At 42.3% G+C, this 17988-nt stretch overlaps 1 protein-coding gene across 15 annotated transcripts in view; it reads left to right on the forward strand.

Annotated features, from left to right (window-relative positions):
- The window catches only part of LOC114003380 (CUGBP Elav-like family member 4), a 699867-nt gene that overhangs the window by 670279 nt on the left and 11600 nt on the right, over positions 1–17988 (forward strand). For all 15 annotated transcript variants that reach the window (XR_003546206.2, XM_027750321.2, XM_027750316.2 and 12 more), the window contains one exon: positions 5785–5951. Coding sequence is in view for 14 of the 15 variants with exons in the window: in XM_027750321.2 (XP_027606122.1) it covers positions 5785–5912 (128 nt within the window). In the remaining variant the exon portion in view is untranslated. The remainder of the gene's footprint in view (positions 1–5784; positions 5952–17988) is intronic.

Below are 17988 nucleotides of genomic sequence, written 5' to 3' on the forward strand. Positions count from 1 at the left end.
ATGGGATAGAAGGACAGGAGCTCCTCCCCGGCATCATTCTCACAGAAACACTGCTCTGGTGTGAGCACCTTATTGCTGCCTTCACAGCCAAAAATGCCTCCCTGCTGTTCCTAGATCTCACCCATCACTGATCAGTAACAAAAACAAGGAAGCCATGCACTAAAAGGACAGCTATATTAATAATCAATTATATCAATAACTAATTCCTTAATTACTCACTCGAATGCTTGAGGGAAGGACAGGAGAGCAAGGACTTTGATCTAATCAATTGTCAGTGCTTTCTGTTTCTTCTTCCATTTTAGTATGCTCTCAGACACATGGTGTGCCTCATAAGGCTGTCCTGTGTAGGGCTGGGAGCTGGGCTCAGTGATCCTTGTGGGTCCCTTTCAGCTCAGGGTATTCTATGATTTTATGGCTCTAGTCTGGCCAAGGTTTCTTCTTATAGCCTGGGTAGAAGCATTTTGGACACAAGGGAAGCAAGAGACATGGACTTCTCCAGTGCAAGTGCCCAGGCCACTTGCATGGCATTTCTTCTCTTTCACTGTATCAGAATATGCCTTCCACAGACTGAGCAGCAGATTCTTGCTCTTCCGTTATTCTTATTTCCCTCCAGTAAGAAAAATGTGGGTTGAATGTCAAGAGGAAAACATTCAGAAGAACGAAATTCTCTCCTTAGCTAATGACTTTTGTAACTGAATAAACAAGAAATACCAAGAAAGATCTTTCATGGCAGTCAGACAAATACTCTGACAGCCAGAACCAGAACAAACAAACAAAAAAAAAAAAACTATATCTGGCCTAAAAAAGCTAGTAAGCACTAATCCCTACTTGTCTCTGTTGCAATCTCTCACAAACTGCATCTCTGAGATGGTAGAAAGTATCTGGAACATAGATTAAAACACTCTTCTTAGCTTTACGACAAGTTAAACATTTGGGTTTTTGAGGTCCTTCTTCTCCTTTCCATTGCCTGAAGGCAGCCTAGTTACATGAATGGACCTGCTGTAGGACCATCTGCCCTGAGTTCAGGGGTTTGGATTAAAAGCTTGCATCTGCACCTCATTCGTGGTCATGACTCCTGATTTAGGGGATGCTCAGCATAGTTACCAAGCACTGAGCTCCATCCAGAGGAAAGCTTCAACTGAAGAGAGACAATATATTATTCCAGCCTGGTAACAGATCATCAAAAGGCTGTTTTGCACGTTAACCACTAATTCCTCTTGCTGGATGCAAAGAGAAACAGAAAACTCAGAAAAACCAATTAAGGATGGGCTTGTTCAGTACTGCACTTAGTGCACAAAATAATTCATGGACATGCAAAGACAATACTCACTGTGAACTAAAAGGTTACAATTCCAAAATAGTCTTCAAATGTACTCTGAGGTAGACTGTGCATTCTGTCCTTTATCATCCCAGATGATTAAAACAGAAAAACAGCCCTTAAGTAATAGCTTACATAAAGCCATTGGTGATCATGCTGATGTCATGAGAAAGGCATAAAGCTCCCTCTGCAAGCTTCACCAACAGAACTTCCTATGGAAGAAAGGGGGACAAAATAAAACAATTTGAAGATGCTACCCCAGTTTCTGTCTGCTAATAGTTTATATAGTCCTGCAGGAAAAGATCAGGCCAGGAGAAGTCATGCACTTCAACATCACTACCTTCCTGGAAGAAGTTGTGCAGAATCAGAAAGTTTAGATGCCCTCAGTTGCCATCCTAGCAGCTTTCTCCCTCCTTTGCTGCTTTGATAAATCATTTATTAGGACAGCCTTTTTAGATAATCCCTGGGGCTGGGGGAGGGGTTAGGGGGGACGAGGAAGAAAAGAAAAAACACCAACATCCCCCCCATAAAATAGATTTATCACAAAATGCTGTCCTCCTACCAACCATCTTCAGATCAGAACATATATTTCTCTGATTATTAATTAACTGATGCACAGAAAGAGCTTCAAGCTTTTTAACCTCTCCCTTTCTTTTTTGTCCTTCAAGAGTGTAGATGACAATGCAGGGGTGGTGTTAAAAACACAGATAGCAGGTGCAGTACTACCATTATGCTTTGAGCCCATGGGCTCAAACATTAAAGCCATTTAGGAAACAAGTATTTAAGTTGTTCTCCCAGTACACACATTCTGTTCCCAGTCATACATGTTTAAATCTCTCACAGCACCATTAACCCTGCTGACATAGATGAGAAGAAACCTAGATGCTTAACTGGCAATAGTGCCAATATAACAACAAAAAAAGTCAAATCTGCCAGTAAGTATTTGACCTGAGAAAAGAAAGGAATATGCCCATTATCTGCCCATCCCTTATAATTGTGCCATCTAAACTCTCAGAATAAGCCATCCTCTCTTTGGAGTTAGTTAATCTAAATACCTTCAACGATATGAAGCACAACTCCACACAAATAACAGGAAGCAGGAGAGTTGGATGGACCAGCAACTTCTGAGCGTATCAGGCCCCCTAAAAATTAAAACAGTGAAAAGAAGCTAGAGGAGTTAGCTCTGTCTCTAGAATGTGCTCACAAGGAAAGTGCACAGTTATTAGCATTTGCCCTTCTCCTTCTCTTTCACCAGGCCTCCCATCTCATCTCCTCTATCAGGAGGAGATTTTTATATTGCATCAGTGGATATCAGAACAACCAAGGAGAAAAATTCTGGTCCAAATCTGCAGGCAACTAATACCAAAATCAGAGTACAACTCCCAGCTTCATTATCTGGTCTAAATGAAATATAGTGAGCAAATGCACTTCTGATCTCTCTTATTAGTCCCATTTGTTAAAATGCGGCATTATTTACAGCTTTGCACAGAATGAGGAAATGGGTTAGAATTCCATTTCAAAAGCAAAGTGATGATAAAAACTAGTGTAGCATTGTGAGCTTATCTCACAGCAAGGTTCTTGCAGAGGTATGACTATATGAGCATCTCAGCACCAGGGCTTGTCATCCCACTAAGGTCTAGTCATGGCAAAAGTAAACAAATAGTCTGTCATACTGGGCAACATTTCTGGAGGGGGTTGCATACATTAGGAGTTTGATTAACATCACTTTGGGGAGTGCCTCACCCAAGCACTAGGCAGTTAACAACATCTTACCTTGAGATATCACTCCTAGTTATGGAACCAGGTAAATCCTACAATAGAGGTACCTTGATTTAAGCTAAGGTGCCTGCCTTCATTGCAGCCAGCACTGGTCCCTCATACACAGCCAAGTGGGACTTGATTCATTTGAGCACAGCTAAGAGTACCCTGAAAAAAGAGAGAAATATTGTTCTACACTCCATTGACTAGATCTCCACTGATTATTGTAGGGTCCTAAGGTGTTCTGTTCACAAGTGGATGAACATGTAGGCACAATCTAGTCAGTAGGAGGGATGTTAAAACAGGAGTAGTTACAAGAGTAGAAATTAAAGTTCCCAGGCAAGATAGGTTCTCTAAAGACATGATCTAAGCAATTATTCTGCTGCAGTCAACTAGGTCTTGGTATTTGATCACTACATAAATATTAGTGCAGTAAACATACCTGGTACTTTCCCCTAGAACTGGGAACAGCTGGCACAAAATGGCCCACACCCAAATTATTAAATTTTCTCACTTAGAGTATCATGGCCACATCCAAGTTAACTTCTGAAAACAACCTCTGTTCTGTGCTAATACTCAGGCTTTGTCTAGGAATTCTTTGGAGTTAAGCGCAAGTCAAAAAATTCAGCAGTACAGATTATTAGGTTCCCGTTTCTCTGAAATTCTTTGGCACAGTTTTAGTCTACTGATGCAGCTGATGTCTGTTGGTCACGAATATTAGCAATCCAAACATGATCTTAAAAAGAAATGGCTTTCACTATATCCTATATTCAGATATGAGGTATCCAGACAACATATTTAAAGCTGGAGATCAACTAAAGCACTCTCAAGGGAGTCTGAATGAACTGGGTGAAATCAGGAGGTGTTTAGTTTATTCTTTCACTGAAATTGAATCATAGGACTTTGTTGACTAATAGATTATTCAACTAGTCAGATGCAAACTGGGAACATTACCAGGCAACATTAAGTGATTGCAAGAGCACATCCACTGCAATTGAATAATACCCCAGCTCATTACTCTCCAGTTTTCTGCCTAGGAATTGATGATTGCTGTGAGGCTTGTGCATTACTTTTTATGACATCTTCTAAGCTGCCATGCTGGTACCCCCTCAAAGAGGGATATCTGTTTATTCCATGTGCCTCCCTTGTAAAACCACATGTGCCATACTCAGTACACCTGAGCTATCTCACTTGGAGTCTAAGACCTGTCATGAAGTTACATTATTAGCCAAAGGCACAGCTGGAATCCAGGAGTGAGAAGGTGCCCTTCCATATGCAGCTCTGTCATTTTCAAATGGAAGCCACCCTGTGAGACTTGTTTTCAAGGAGGAACTGGACCAGGGAGGAGGTGCTGCTGAATGCATTCACAGTGCAGCCCAAGGCTGTAAGCCAGGCCTGGTGCTGTTGTCAGGAGCAGGTGTATACCTGGCAGCAAACGCTCAGCATTAGCTTTTTGAGGGGCTCAGAAACTGTCTCTTCATTTCAGGCTGTCTGTTGAGAGACACTAGGTTCCTAGGACTGGTTTGTGCTGCCAGAGCCTTGCAGGGGTGGGTAAGCAGATGGCTTTGTCTGGAGTGCAGGCTGGTCCGGGCTAGTCTCACCCAGGGTTTGTGCTCAGAAATGTTGTTGGCACACAGGGACGTTTCTGGCAAAGATAGCAGAGGCAATTCTTGTACAGCGTGATGACCCCCTGCCTCACTAATGTCTCAGACCCATGGTCACTCAAGCTACAGTCATACACAGAACGAACAAATTAGGCTTTTTTTTAGATCTAACATTAAAAAAAAAATCAACCCACACCAAAAACCCTTCCCGAGCTAAATTCATTAGAGCCATTGCATCCTCTGTGTTTCTGACCTATCTTGACTTGTCAGATTGCCAGAGAACTAGTCTTCCATTGAGACAAAGAATGTCATTTTAAGTGGCCCATAGATACAACATTCAGTCACTGTAGTTTCTACTCCTGAATATGCTCTGTGGTTGATTGGATGATTTGCTGGTAAAGTAGGAAACTACTTAGGGAAACCATGTTAGGAAGGTACTAGTGTTCATCTCTCTCAACTGCAGAGTCAACATAAAGTCTGAAGAAATTACCAGTTATTAAAGGTCTTTATATTGCTTAGCTGGCCAATAATCAAACTATTCATGCCAATATCATAATGGAGAACTTATTAAATTCACATTTTACTTATATTGTCATAATAAGGAAGTAACAGTAGGTATATCAGATTCCCCTCCTCGTTAAGATTGGAAGGCAAAGGAAAATTTATGCTGGCAAGTTAAGAAGGGTCTAGAGGCTTACCCCAATCATGATAGAGGGAAAGAGAGTAAGACAGAGTGCCTTGAGACCATGCGTTACATCTGCTGACTCCCAGCTCAAAGGTGACCCAAATTTTGTGTGTGCTGGTTCAGTGGCACCAACATTTGGATCCCTGTGCTTCACATAGTGTTGTGTTCAAACTAGCACTCAGACCAGGCACTGTGTCCTGGGACACTGATCTGTAACAACCCCTCCTATCCTTTGTCCCACATTGGCAACCATCCTCTCCTCACTCTCCTGACCACCCGCCCACCCTCCTACCTGCTCACCTCCCCCCTCTCAGAGCCCTCACCCCCCTCCCCATGTTCATTCTCAGTGGTCGTTGCATGTACGTGCCTTGGCACCCTTCAGCTCATTAAGCCCCCTGCCTTGCCTCATGTTTTGACAGGTTTTGTGAGTTTTGACAATCCTGCCAGTGCCCAAGCTGCTATCCAGGCCATGAATGGATTCCAGATTGGCATGAAGAGGCTGAAGGTGCAGCTGAAGAGGCCAAAGGATGCTAATCGTCCCTACTGAAGAATTGTGGGAACCATTGGATACAAAGCACTAGCACAGGTAACTGCATGGGGAAAGGGGTGTCAGCTACAGTTGTAGCGTCTCTCTGTGTTGTAGACCCTCAGAAATATACAGTTCTGTGACTCTCTAGCTTCTGCCTTTTTCACTCTGGCTAGAGCCACTCTTCACAGACACACACCCACACATAAACTAGGGACTGTTTGTGTGTGTATGTCTGTAGAAAAAGAGGTGGAAGGATGCTTAACAAGGGATGAGCCAAGTTACTCACCCCAGCGGCATCCTGCATCTCTAGAAAGTGTTTCTGGTCACTAGAGGAGAGTCAGCAACTGTGCTAATTCTCCTTGCTCAGCCAAAGAGAGCATTTTTAGTGCCTGAAGAAAATCTGCAGTTGAGAGGTGGGACTGGGCTGCGGTTTAATCCCAGGTGACTGGACTGGGACAGTGTCTGTCTCAATAGCTCTGTGTTGCAAACGTTTCAAAGCATTCTTCATTCTTCATGCGGTAAAGTCTGTATCCAATTTCATCCCAGCATAATAACTTAATGTAAATATGTCTCCCTAACAACCAAATAACTCCTAATTTATTTCTTCCCAAACCCAAGAAATAATTAGAGGGATCCATATTCACTTCTTCCTGAGTTGTTTTAAATTTCTGTGTGTAGATAAAACCCAACCAAAGCCAAGGAAGTTTAGCTCAAGCGAGGACCTAGGGTCTCACTGTTAGACTCATGTACTATGTGTTGCTGGAAAGAAGCCAGCTTGATGCTCCAAGGGAACTTATAATACATGTAACAGCATCAAAAGTATCAGAAGCAGCAGGTTGGAATCCCAACCTATCACCAATAACAAAAATGGAGATATTTCCAAAAATGGAATTATTTTCCACCACTGGCTGACTCTTCCATTAGATAATTATTTGAGAAACAGAAATATTGACCCCTAATTTTTTTGTTTGCAGAGACAGGAAGTCTCCCTATTGTTAAGACAGTTCCACACCAGATAAACGCAGCACCTAGGAAGGCCCTAAGCTGTAGCAAGCAATTTGTATTCCTGAATTAGTGATAAAGAGATGGGTTAGGTGACCTTTCTATGCCATTTTAGCTGTAATGTCTAAGATTCCGTGATTTTGATTCAGGCCCTTTTTGACTCATCTAAGACAGGCAGGAAATCCCTATCTTCAACCTTCCCAAAGAAAAATGGAGTGGTTTAATTTTTCACTGGTATCTCTAATATCTTTGAAAAATGTATTTTTCCAGTCTTCAGAGCAGTACCCTGTTCCCAAGGAATTAAGGAATGGGATCAAAATGTTTTTGAAAGAGGTGCTGCACTGAAGACAACGTAAAAGAGATTAAGAAACCTTCCAATAAACATATCTTGCACGTGCAAGAAACAGGTCCGTAGTTTAGACTCTCCTTTATATGTGACCATATGAAGATAACTGTCAATGCATTTTCCCTCTTCGAATACCTCTTTTCTTTTCCTTGCTTATGAAAAGGCCTCTTGGAAGCTTGAAACCAAAATATGTTTCCATATCCAAACGCTTTTTGCTTCATCACACTGGCTTTGTACTGCAGGCTTTGCTGGGGGAGAGCGGGAGATGCATGCATGCGATTTTGTTAAAGCAAGGACTGTCTTTGTCAGGAAGGTTTTCAGTAGCACCTGCAAAGGGATCAAGGAACACAGAAGTGTCCCTAGTTAGGCACCAAGAAATAGTTTTATATTATAGCATAGCTGTGATCACTGAGGATATGGTTGTTTCTTAAGTGTGTAAGAAGATCCAGGGCTGTGGACACCTGTGCTGTTAAAGATTTATCAGCCTAAGGCTATGGTATTCTTATTATCATGGATCATTATGAAGTGCTCTTCTTCTGCATGATCAGGCTGATGCTGAGGTCTCAGCTTGTTTTCCCGTAAAAGGATAACTCACTAGTAGGACTGAGATTTGTTGTTTGCGTTATTTTTTTCCCCAACAAATTATATAAAAAGGTCTGAGTAGGTAAAATGGTAATAAAATTCCATATGTCTCCCTTAGAGAGTTTTTCCCCTTTCCTTTGCTTCTACAAAGCAGAAGAGTCTTGAAGTATTGCCTCTAAGTAGGAAGTCCTTTAGCCTTCCTGGCTTTTATTTTGATTTTAATGCTTTGCAAAATCATTCAGTTGTTACCACCATGTCACTTCCATACTTGGCTTACAGGAGAGTTTTTTAGAGACCCTGCCAAAATGGAGTAAATGTGTCTCAGAGGTCCTTATTCTCTTGTATACTCACACCTTGGTGAGACCTTTGCAGGAGCTGTACCTGGCTTTTAGAAAAGGAGAAAAAGGGTTTGTGTATGTATTTTTGCACCTAACAAAGGGAATTGCTGAGTGCTTGTGGCCCCAGGAGGACATTGCAGGAGCATATCCCAGGGAAGGATTTTGTTTAGCACAGGAAGTACCTTACTGCATTAGACTGGAGAGAACACCTGGTGACAGCAAGGGTACCCAAAAGATCAGAAGGGCTTAAACCCAGCTCTTCCTTCAGCTCATCTGCTTTCCAGTGCTTGGAAACATCGATACCAGCACCTTGGTAGCAGACAGTGCTCTTACTCATGGTGTTCACAGGTCAGTTTCCCACCAGGGCTGGGCAATAGCTGTCAGCACTTGCTAAGCACTCAGTTGCTAAGCCTGACTCAGAGATAGGTCAGTTGTTCCTGGCTCGGCATGGTGTTACTGTACCCCCACGGGGGTTTGATTTGCAACTTCCTTTAACTGATAGAAACACAATAACTCCAGTATGGTTTTTTATCTATCTTTACTTTCGCCGCAGCTCTTCAGGGTCTTTAATTCCAATTTGAAGCATGTGTATAACCATATTGACATCAGGGCAATTACTCATGTGCTTCAAGAAACTTTTTAATTGGGTTTTTTTTAAGGAAGGACCTCGTTTTATTGAATTCCTTTCAAAATAAGAAGATGCCAACAACAACAAAAACAACAAAAAAGTTGCACCCAGTTTGATGTAATTCACCAGACTGCTTATTTCCTAACTTAGAGAGAAAGATCTTCACTCAATTTTAATTCTGGATGCACTTCTTTAAAAAAAAAAAAAGTAAAAATCTCCCTTTTGGGGCACAAGCAGTCTAGGCCACAGTGATTTGAACTCCTTTGTTTTCATTGCAAGTGCTCTAAAGTTGCTGTCAAACACTGAAAGGGTCTCTGTGATGTGGCAGATAAGCTGCAGCAAGCAAAGCTCTGAAGAATTTAGATGGCAAAATGTTTCCAAAATGGCTGCCTCTGTTCTCTTTTTTCTTTCTAATTAAAGAGGTGGTTGTGGGAAATCAAAAGGGAGGGTGGGAGGGGAGGGAGGGGGTAGAGAAAGGGTGGGCTGGGAGAAAGCAAAAGAGAGGAGGATCATTTGAGGCAACTCTGCCAGAATCAATATATTCTATTACCAATCCCCCCTCAGGACTAGGAGGCAAAGATTCAGAGGCATTTTGTGTGTCTTTCATATAGAAAATGCACAAAATAATTAAGAAAAAATCAACCTGAAATCCACAGCTCCCTTGGGTGGCCATTCCTAGGAGCCCTTCAGTACCCTGTGCTGTGAACAAAGTTTCAGGTACAACTTGCAGTGTCTGGGTCTGTGTGTGAGCCCCCTGCACGGCCAGTGCCAGGGAGCACTGCTGGGACAGGCAGAGAGAAGAGCTCTCCTCTGTTCCTCCCCATGGGAGCAGATGTGATCAGTTCAATTCCAGCCCTCTGCACTGGGTCTGGGAGCTCGTTGTGGTGCCCCATCCATGCTCAGTCAGTATTATCCACGGTAGGATAATGCTGCCCAGAAGACTGCACAGGTCACAGCTCTTTTTAAGGACATAACACAGAGCAGCCCAGAACCATCCAGCTGATAGATCAATAAAAGACAGTACACACAAGAGCAGTGAAAATCCTGTCCATTCCCCTTCTGTGGCTTCATTACAGTGACTGATCATTAGCAAAGAGATGTTTTCCACCTTGGACAGATACTCTGCTGTTGAAGTTTTATTTAAAGCTAAAGGTGGAGGGACATTTGGGTGAGACTGACTGGGAACACTGGCATGAAACTGAGAGAGACAAAGTGAGTGTGAGTGAGACAGACTGAGTGAGGTAAAAGGGAAACAGAAGAGTGGAGATGAAAAAGGCCAACAATTTTCTTAGCTGTGCTCCTAAGAATAGTGACAAAACATTAAACGAATGCAGTGTCCAGGCAACCCGCTTCTCCAAAACGCCAGGGGAAATAACATAGGCCAAAGTTCAAACACACAAAAAAAAAAACCAAAAAAAAAGATGTTCACGTCCTCCTTCACAGCTTCTTGAACCTGTGTGGTTTATTGCAGAATGTGTGAAACTGGAAAACTTTGCGTTTTTCTCTTTCAGCTCCCTAATAAGAGAAAAAAACCAACCAACAAAAAAAAAAAAAAAAAAGCCAAACCAAAACAAACAAACAAAAAAACCCCTTCATTTTATAGTAAGTAGACACTATCAGCCAAAAATAAAACAAACAAGCAAAATTCCAAATGCCCATAAACAAACAGATGTGAATGGAAAATTTCTGGCTTCTCTTGTCATTTCAGATGACTTCAATGCAAAGTCTAATGAAAGTGTATTTTTTACTGATTTTTTTTTTGCTGCTTATGCCTCTCAGATAAGTTTCTATTACCTCCAGTGAGAGGCTATTCTGCAGCTGCATTGATCTCACTGTTTTCCATTAGACTGTTCATCTTGAGATTCATACCAAATATCTTTTATCAGGATAAAATCCCATTTTTTGTAGTTATGCCTCCTACAATCATGCTAACCAGCTCCTCTTCCACCTGCACAGATTATTGTTGTTTCCCTCCTTTAGTCATCACTTAGATCATTTAGGACTTGCTTACATTATGGAAATTTGCACTAGTATAATTGCATCAAAACAGTACTCCAGCACAAGCTTAATGTGACTGAATAAAGAGAGAAAAAATTTAGGAAAGTCTGTTTAGGTACTGGAAAAACATCACGTCAGCCAATATTTTTTTCTAATCTTTGGATTACTTTTGTTCTTCATTTCCACTGACAACTGAGATAAAATTAAGCATCTCTCACTGTGTTTGCAACCCCAGCTTTGTGTTGCTGTGCTTGTACTGAGAGAAAGGACATGAATTTTGGTGGGAGAGGCTGAAACAGAGCTCCTGAAGATGTTTGCAAAACTGACAAGGAAACTCTTTACTGGCTGATAGTTTTTAACCTGCCTGCCCATTTAAATTACTTATAACTTTAATATGGTAAAATTCTCATGTCTGTTCTATAAACCACAGTTTCGATACCAGAGCATGCAAAATCCCATTTGCTAATTATTGTATTCTAAGATTGGCATACAATATAATGCACTGATGGAAAACGACAATAATTAATTACTGAATTTACTCCAAAATTACAATCAGTAATTACTGCTCTGAGACTGAGTTCCATTCAGCAATATTTGGAACTTGTTCTTCCTCAAAGCAGGGCAGCTTTTCAGGAGTATTGCTGTGTTTGCATCTAAATGAGTCCATGTAGGTCACTAACGGATCCGCGCTATTTGTCATGGGACTGATAGAGCAGCACAATGCAATACCATAACACTTTCCCTCAGTTCAGAGCAGGAATTCTTCATTAAAACCCATGTGCCCCCCCCTTTTTTTTTTTAACGTTAGATAATATAATTATTTCAGTACTAAATAATAGATGTGAAAGCAGCCTCCCATTTCTCATCCCACTGTGATGCTCTTGGTTCCTATGATCTGAAGTAAAATTTTGGAGTCTTGTGAGAACTTTTGCCAATGACTCAGCCAACAAAGAGCCTTCTGACTTGTCTGTGCTGTGAAAAGACCAGGAGCTTGTTATGATTGTGCCCTCTTCAAAGACTTCCAACAGCAAAACATGCAAAATTGTAGGGTTGACTGAAGGGTGGTAGTGTCAAATTCAACAACTTGACCAACAAGATTAGTATGGGAGCTCATGTGGACAATGTCACACAGATTATCTGAATAAGTCAGATTTTAGAGCCTCTTGAGCTTAGTGTGAGCTTCAATTGTGTTAGTTAATGGGCAGCTGCAGTAATCTGAAAACAGCAGCCTTTGAAGGAACCTTTTACTACATTCATTCAGCACAGAGATTTGCTAGGCCAGTGTACAAGGGACTGCAACTTGAAGAAAAGCTGGAAAATATAAGAAAAGGAAAGGGCAGGTGTTTTAAACAGCCATGATTTGAAATAAGGGTCAAAGAGATGGAAAAGCACAGGAGACACCCATAGCCAAAATGTTTGTTTCAGCAGCAGCAGCAGCAAACACTGGCAGAATGAATCTTCTGCTAAACAAAATATGTACAAAGAGAATGATAGAAGGGAAAGACCCACAGTGAAAGAGGCTTATGAAAATTCAGGATGAGTCTTAAAAAACCAAGCATGGTCATTTTCCTGCAAGACCATCAAATAAGGCTACTTGGGGAGAGAGCAAAGGGCAAGTCATTTGAAGCTCATTTTATGGAATCAGAAAGGTCTAGGGCTTTAGAGATGTTCCTCTCAGATGGCCCCATATTTGAAGGCAAATAGAGCTGTCTGTGGTGAGTTTAGTTAATGAAAACATGAGCATCATGAATATGCTTTTTTTTGTCCAGGTAGGGATAATGTGGACAGTATAGGACAAAGGCAGGGCGCAGCCCTCTGGCTCTAAGTAGAAGTGAACAGCAGAGAAGGTTAACACAGGAAACTGGAAACTCTCAATAAATTTAGAGTTACAAGTCAGCCTCAACATGTGGTTCACAGGCCTCAGGTCACTTGTGCAGCATTGATCAGTAAGCTGAAAATGATCCCATCTTTTTGTCACTGACCTTTGAGAGCTACTGCAGAACCATGAATTGAAGCTGTATGGGGTAGTGTTTGGCACTTACACTGTAGAGATAAAGAAAAGGGAGGCTAAAAAAACTCCATGAAATTTACTCTGCAGGGGAAAACTGCTACAGGAGTTGGCAAGAATCTTAATAAGGGGTTGCAGAGTACTCCATCAATGTGAGCACCTTAAATTGATGTCCTTATGGTTTGGAAGGCATATACAATCAGCTGCACTAGGACACTGTTTCTCTTTCCCACGGTTATACCCAGTGATATATCAAATGCAATAATTGCATATTTGAATAATTCATGGGTACGGTAACTTTGGCCAGATACAAGTGAATATCAAAACTCTGGTCTCTGAAGTGTTTGATTCAGCTGTAGCAGAGAATTGAAGGTTTACGGTACAAACCCTGCTTCTCAAGTGTCTTTCATCCTGCCCTGTGACTGCAGTTAGAAAAAAAAAAAAAAAAGAGAGTTTTCATTTCAAACGGTTCGTTTTTCCACTTAGCTGAGCTTCATCCAACCTTTTTGAAATATTTGGTAGAAGGCTGAGCTGGAGGGAAAAGTAGAACAGCAGTTAAGTCATTCCCCAAGCAAGAAGCAGAGTAAATTAAAACTCAATGCTCTGTCTGGAAAGGTACTAACCACAACCATGATCGGGCTAAGTTCTCAGGCAGCGTCAATCACCAGCTTCTCTGAAGTCAGTGAAGTGACACTGATTTATGGCAGCCAAGGATTCAGGCCCACCATTACTTATTTAGCTCTAAATGTTCTCCCAGCAGAGATGTTTCAATTATTTGCAATTCTAGAGGGAGGCACAATGTCACCATTCTGGCCATTGTGGTCTTCTTAGAGCAGAGAGACTGTGGAATGATCATGCCTATCTCCAAACATCTCTGTGGCTTATTTTAAAATCCCCTTATACAATAATGACTGACAAACAGAAGAAATTCTCTTGCACCCCTGGAAAGCTGCAGTTTCACTCTCCAGTAATCCTCTCCAGAAGGCAGATTTCTCCCATTATTGGGAGATACATTTTCCTTCCCCACCTTTTCAGATATCCACTTTTTCCTATGTAAGAAACATCCATCTGTTCTATGCAAAGCAGGGTAACACTTTAAAATCCTCGCAGTGACAAGATGCCTACCTTTGAGATTTCTGGTTATATGAGGCCCAGTCCTTGAAGCCAGTAGGTATCTGTTGGTTGATTTGGATGTGCTGTGGACCATGGCCCTGGTTGTTATGGTAGAGTCTGAAAAAGCAGGTTGTTCCACAAGAAAACAGGGGTTTACCACCTTGATTTCCAAGGATTTGGAAATGATTGGGCCATTAAACCCAAGGGCTTTGCAGTCAGCTACAAATGTGTCTTTGTTGGAAAAGATTCTCTATTTTTCTTTACTCTCTTGAAACTTTTCCACTCACGAGTAGAGGTTGCATCCCATTTCCCATAGCATATGAGAAGTGAATGCTTTCCATGCTCTTTATTTTTCTCTGTGCATTTTCCTTGTATGGTATGTATTTCTCCACCATGACGGACTGGACACTGGGAAAGGGAACCGGGCAGGCAGCCCAATTCCAGCTTTAGGAAACTGGGCTCTTACATGTCATTTTTTAAGAGACTTGGCATTTTCAAAGGGGGATTATCTGAGAGTCTTCTGTCTTCTACTCTTATCTTGCAAGAGCATTATTTTGTACAGACCGTACAGACCCTGTTACAAAAAATCCCGACAGGAATTCCTATAGGTCTTGTTCCCGTTACCTGTGAAGCACTTTGTAATGCAATTTAGAGAAGGGTGTACAGATCGTCATCAGGAGTAAAGGAATATCTCACTCCTGGAGAACTATTCCTACACTTAAACCTGAATGAAGGAATTAATGTCTCAGTAGATGGCTTTGCTGAGGAGCATGCTAAAGGGCTGTTAGTAAAGGCACACAGACTGGCACCAGGGTTCTCTCTGGGGTCTTCTCTCTTTCACAGACCTAATTCCTGACAGCCTGACTTCTGATACTCACCAGGGATCTCTGGAAGTAACCCCAGAATGCTTATTAGGATTAAAATGCAAACAATTTCTTTGTTCAGAAATGCTCTAGAATAAAGGAGTTGTCCCGAAGTTCACAGGTATCTGGACAAGTGCTGGGCCTGTCCTTCACCTGGGAAAAGAGTAGGCATTAACAGAGTGATGATGATTTGTGCCAGCTAAAGACTTGTGGGATTTGGCCACTTATTCTCAGGGAGCAGAAATCTTCTGCTTTTTCTCTTCTAATCTTTCAAATTGCCTCTGTAATTTTTCCCCAAGTTACATGTGCTCAGTGTGTTCTGTCGAGGTGAGAAGTGGTAATGTCACTCTGCTCAGAGTTTTATGGTTCACAGAAGGTAGGATTTGTATTGAGATAGACAGATAGATGGATGTCTGGTGCCTGAACACAAGGTATTACAGAGATTGACCCAAAATTTTCAATGCTAAAATCCCAAATGATAGACTAAGGGAATATCTGTCTAGGAGATTTCAGATGGATGTTATCTCTTATTTCTGATTAACACAAACCTTTAAAAGCATATCATCCCTGTCCCTTTGCCCAAATAATTGGAGAAGATCAGAGTAAAGAAGGATCAATAGCAAATAAGTGGTCCACATTTTCTCAGGTGTCAACGTAAAGGAGGTCAAATATGCCATACTGGGAAGGGAAGGACACACAGTTAGGGCAGTCTGGTTTGCATTCAGATAGGGACCATTCATCATGATGAAGGTGGTGGCAAGCCCTGTTGCCCACGTCCAACACAGGAAAGGTAGCAGTGATGCTCATGTCCCCTGGACAAACCAGGCTCAGGGCCACCCTGAAATCTGGGCTCTCTCTGTGCGTGAGAGGGAAATGGAAAGGAGCAGAATTGCTGGCTGACAGGAGCAGTAGGGACACCATCCTGCCAAGCTGCCTGCGGAGCCTGGAGCTGCCTCCTAATGAAGGCAAGCGGCTGGTCACAACTGGAGGCGAGCTGTTCCCCATTTGTTTGTGCTCCTTGGAGTGGCAGGGATCCGCTCTCCATCAGAATAATCCAATTGAACAAAATGATTCATATTAGCAGGCACATCTGTCTGAGGCCAAAGCAGAACCCTGGTGTTAGTTTAATAAATGGTGTTCATTAAACTCAGCCGAAAATATAATCTGAAGAGACTGATGGGGTGAACAGAGCAAAGAATAAGCAAAAGGAGTTAGCAATTATCAGATGTCATTTGTTCTACTGGTACCACGGAATTGGAACTTGTTTGCTGAAATCTTAATTTCATTTTGCTGAGGCAGAATTCATCAGAGAAGCTTATGCTGCAGCTATGATTCCTGTTTGTTAGATCTCGGTAGGGAATGGGGCATTTTTTCTTTCCTTCTTTTCTACCAAAGCACTGAAGAAGCATGTCCCATCAGAGAACCCAAGGATAGGAGAGGTGGAGGGAGCAGCCTTGCCTTTGCCATGGAAAGAGGGCCGAGTGAAGTTCCTTGCGTTGCAATGGAGAGAACATGGGCAGTGCTTTGGGGCAGGAACTTTGGACATTTCCAATGCAGCACAAGTCATAGATCTTCCCAGCTCCTCTGCCATTTCTCCTCTGTACCAAGAGGGTGTATAAACTCTTCTCATTTGACTTCAGAAGCATTTTACACTGTAAAGGGTAGGGGCCACTGGCAAGTGTTTCCCTCTTTTCAGACTCTGCAAAGGCTGGATTCTTCTTGTTGGTCAGGTCAGGGAAACTCCCGCAGCTGTGGACTGGTGGCTGTTCAAGGCAACACAGGGGAGGAGGCACAGGTACTGAGGTGCTCAAGGCAGCCCACACGGTCAGAGCTTAACCTTGATGGTCACAAGCTGCTTCCTTCAGGCACAGCTCTCACCCTGTTGCCAGCTAGGCCAGTTCAGTTATTTGGCGTTAGCATTCCTGGCCATAAGTCTTTACACAAAACATTGAATCCAGAGGGATTGCTCTTAGGAGGGAGAGCTGCCTTTCCCAATTCCTGTTGAGCAGAGACAAGCTTCTTGGGACTGACTTACAGAATGGTCACCATTTGAAGATTGGCTGGACAACCTGTTTCTTGTGAGTTGCTTTGATTTTGTTGAGTTTTAACTTCTCCCTGAAGGTATTCAAATGGTCTTTGGTGAGTTCCAGAAGAAGGCAAGAAAGGATTTTATATTTACAGACTTGGCAGGGCAGTCTATTGAGTCCCAGCCAGTCAGAAAAAATCAGAAGAATAATGGAGGAGAGGGGAAACCTTGACCTCATAAGCTTTCAGTGTTGATTAGTTTGTTGGTGTCAGGAACCTTTTCCTGTTTGGGGCAGACTAACTGTGAAATAACTTTTTTTCTGCTACTCTTTAATCTGTCTCCTGTATTCCCAAGGGGAAGGAGGAGCCAAAACCTGCCTTCCTGGAGTTCTGCTTCAGAGGAATCAAGTGAATGAACTTGCACACCAGCAGTGAGGGGCTGCTGGGTTATTTCTTTTCCTGAGACTCATCTTCTCAATGTGCCCTTTGTCAAGAGGCTGAGCACATTCAATTTCCCTCGAAATTCTGTAAGAATCAGTGGTGGACATGAGCCATTGTGGAGATGGTCAGAGGTTTTTCTTGCCCTGATGAGTGCAGGAGAAGGAAGGAGAGTTGCAGAGATGGGCAGCATCTTTCTGAAGTTTGCCCTGGACTCCACCATCACTGGCAGATTTCCTTCACAGCCATGGAAGTGGGTGGGACATGCACTTAATCCCACCTCTACTGGACCACTATCCCTCAGTCAGACTAATCCCTAGCCCTTAGGCACAGGGAGGAGCATAAAGGCTTAGGTTAATGTGATCCTGTCATTTGTATGAGACTGGTGAGGAACTTGCTGAATTTGCCCAGTTCAGCTCTGTGGATCAGGGGACGATAGCAATCCAAAGCCAGCACTGTTGCAGGAACGAGGGGACATGCCTCATAAGCACAGGCTGCCTGAGGTGACAAAGAACCAGAAACTCGAAGGACTGAGACTGATCAAACTCAACTGGATGTAAATACAATTTGGGATTTATTTTCAGTACTCTTTGGCAAGTACATTGAAGTAATCTTATGAACCAGACATCATGGGAATCAGAACATTGGTTTTCAGTGCTTTCCCAAAAAAAAATTGTTTTGTTTTGGATTTCTTTTTAAGTTCTCAGACAAAAAGTTTTTGATTATTTTTTAAGCAATCATAATTTTTGACTG

Source organism: Pipra filicauda, unplaced genomic scaffold (assembly GCF_003945595.2).
Source record: "Pipra filicauda isolate LSUMZ 115617 unplaced genomic scaffold, ASM394559v2 scaffold158_size1702193_pilon, whole genome shotgun sequence".
Classification (NCBI taxonomy): Eukaryota; Metazoa; Chordata; class Aves; order Passeriformes; family Pipridae; genus Pipra; species Pipra filicauda.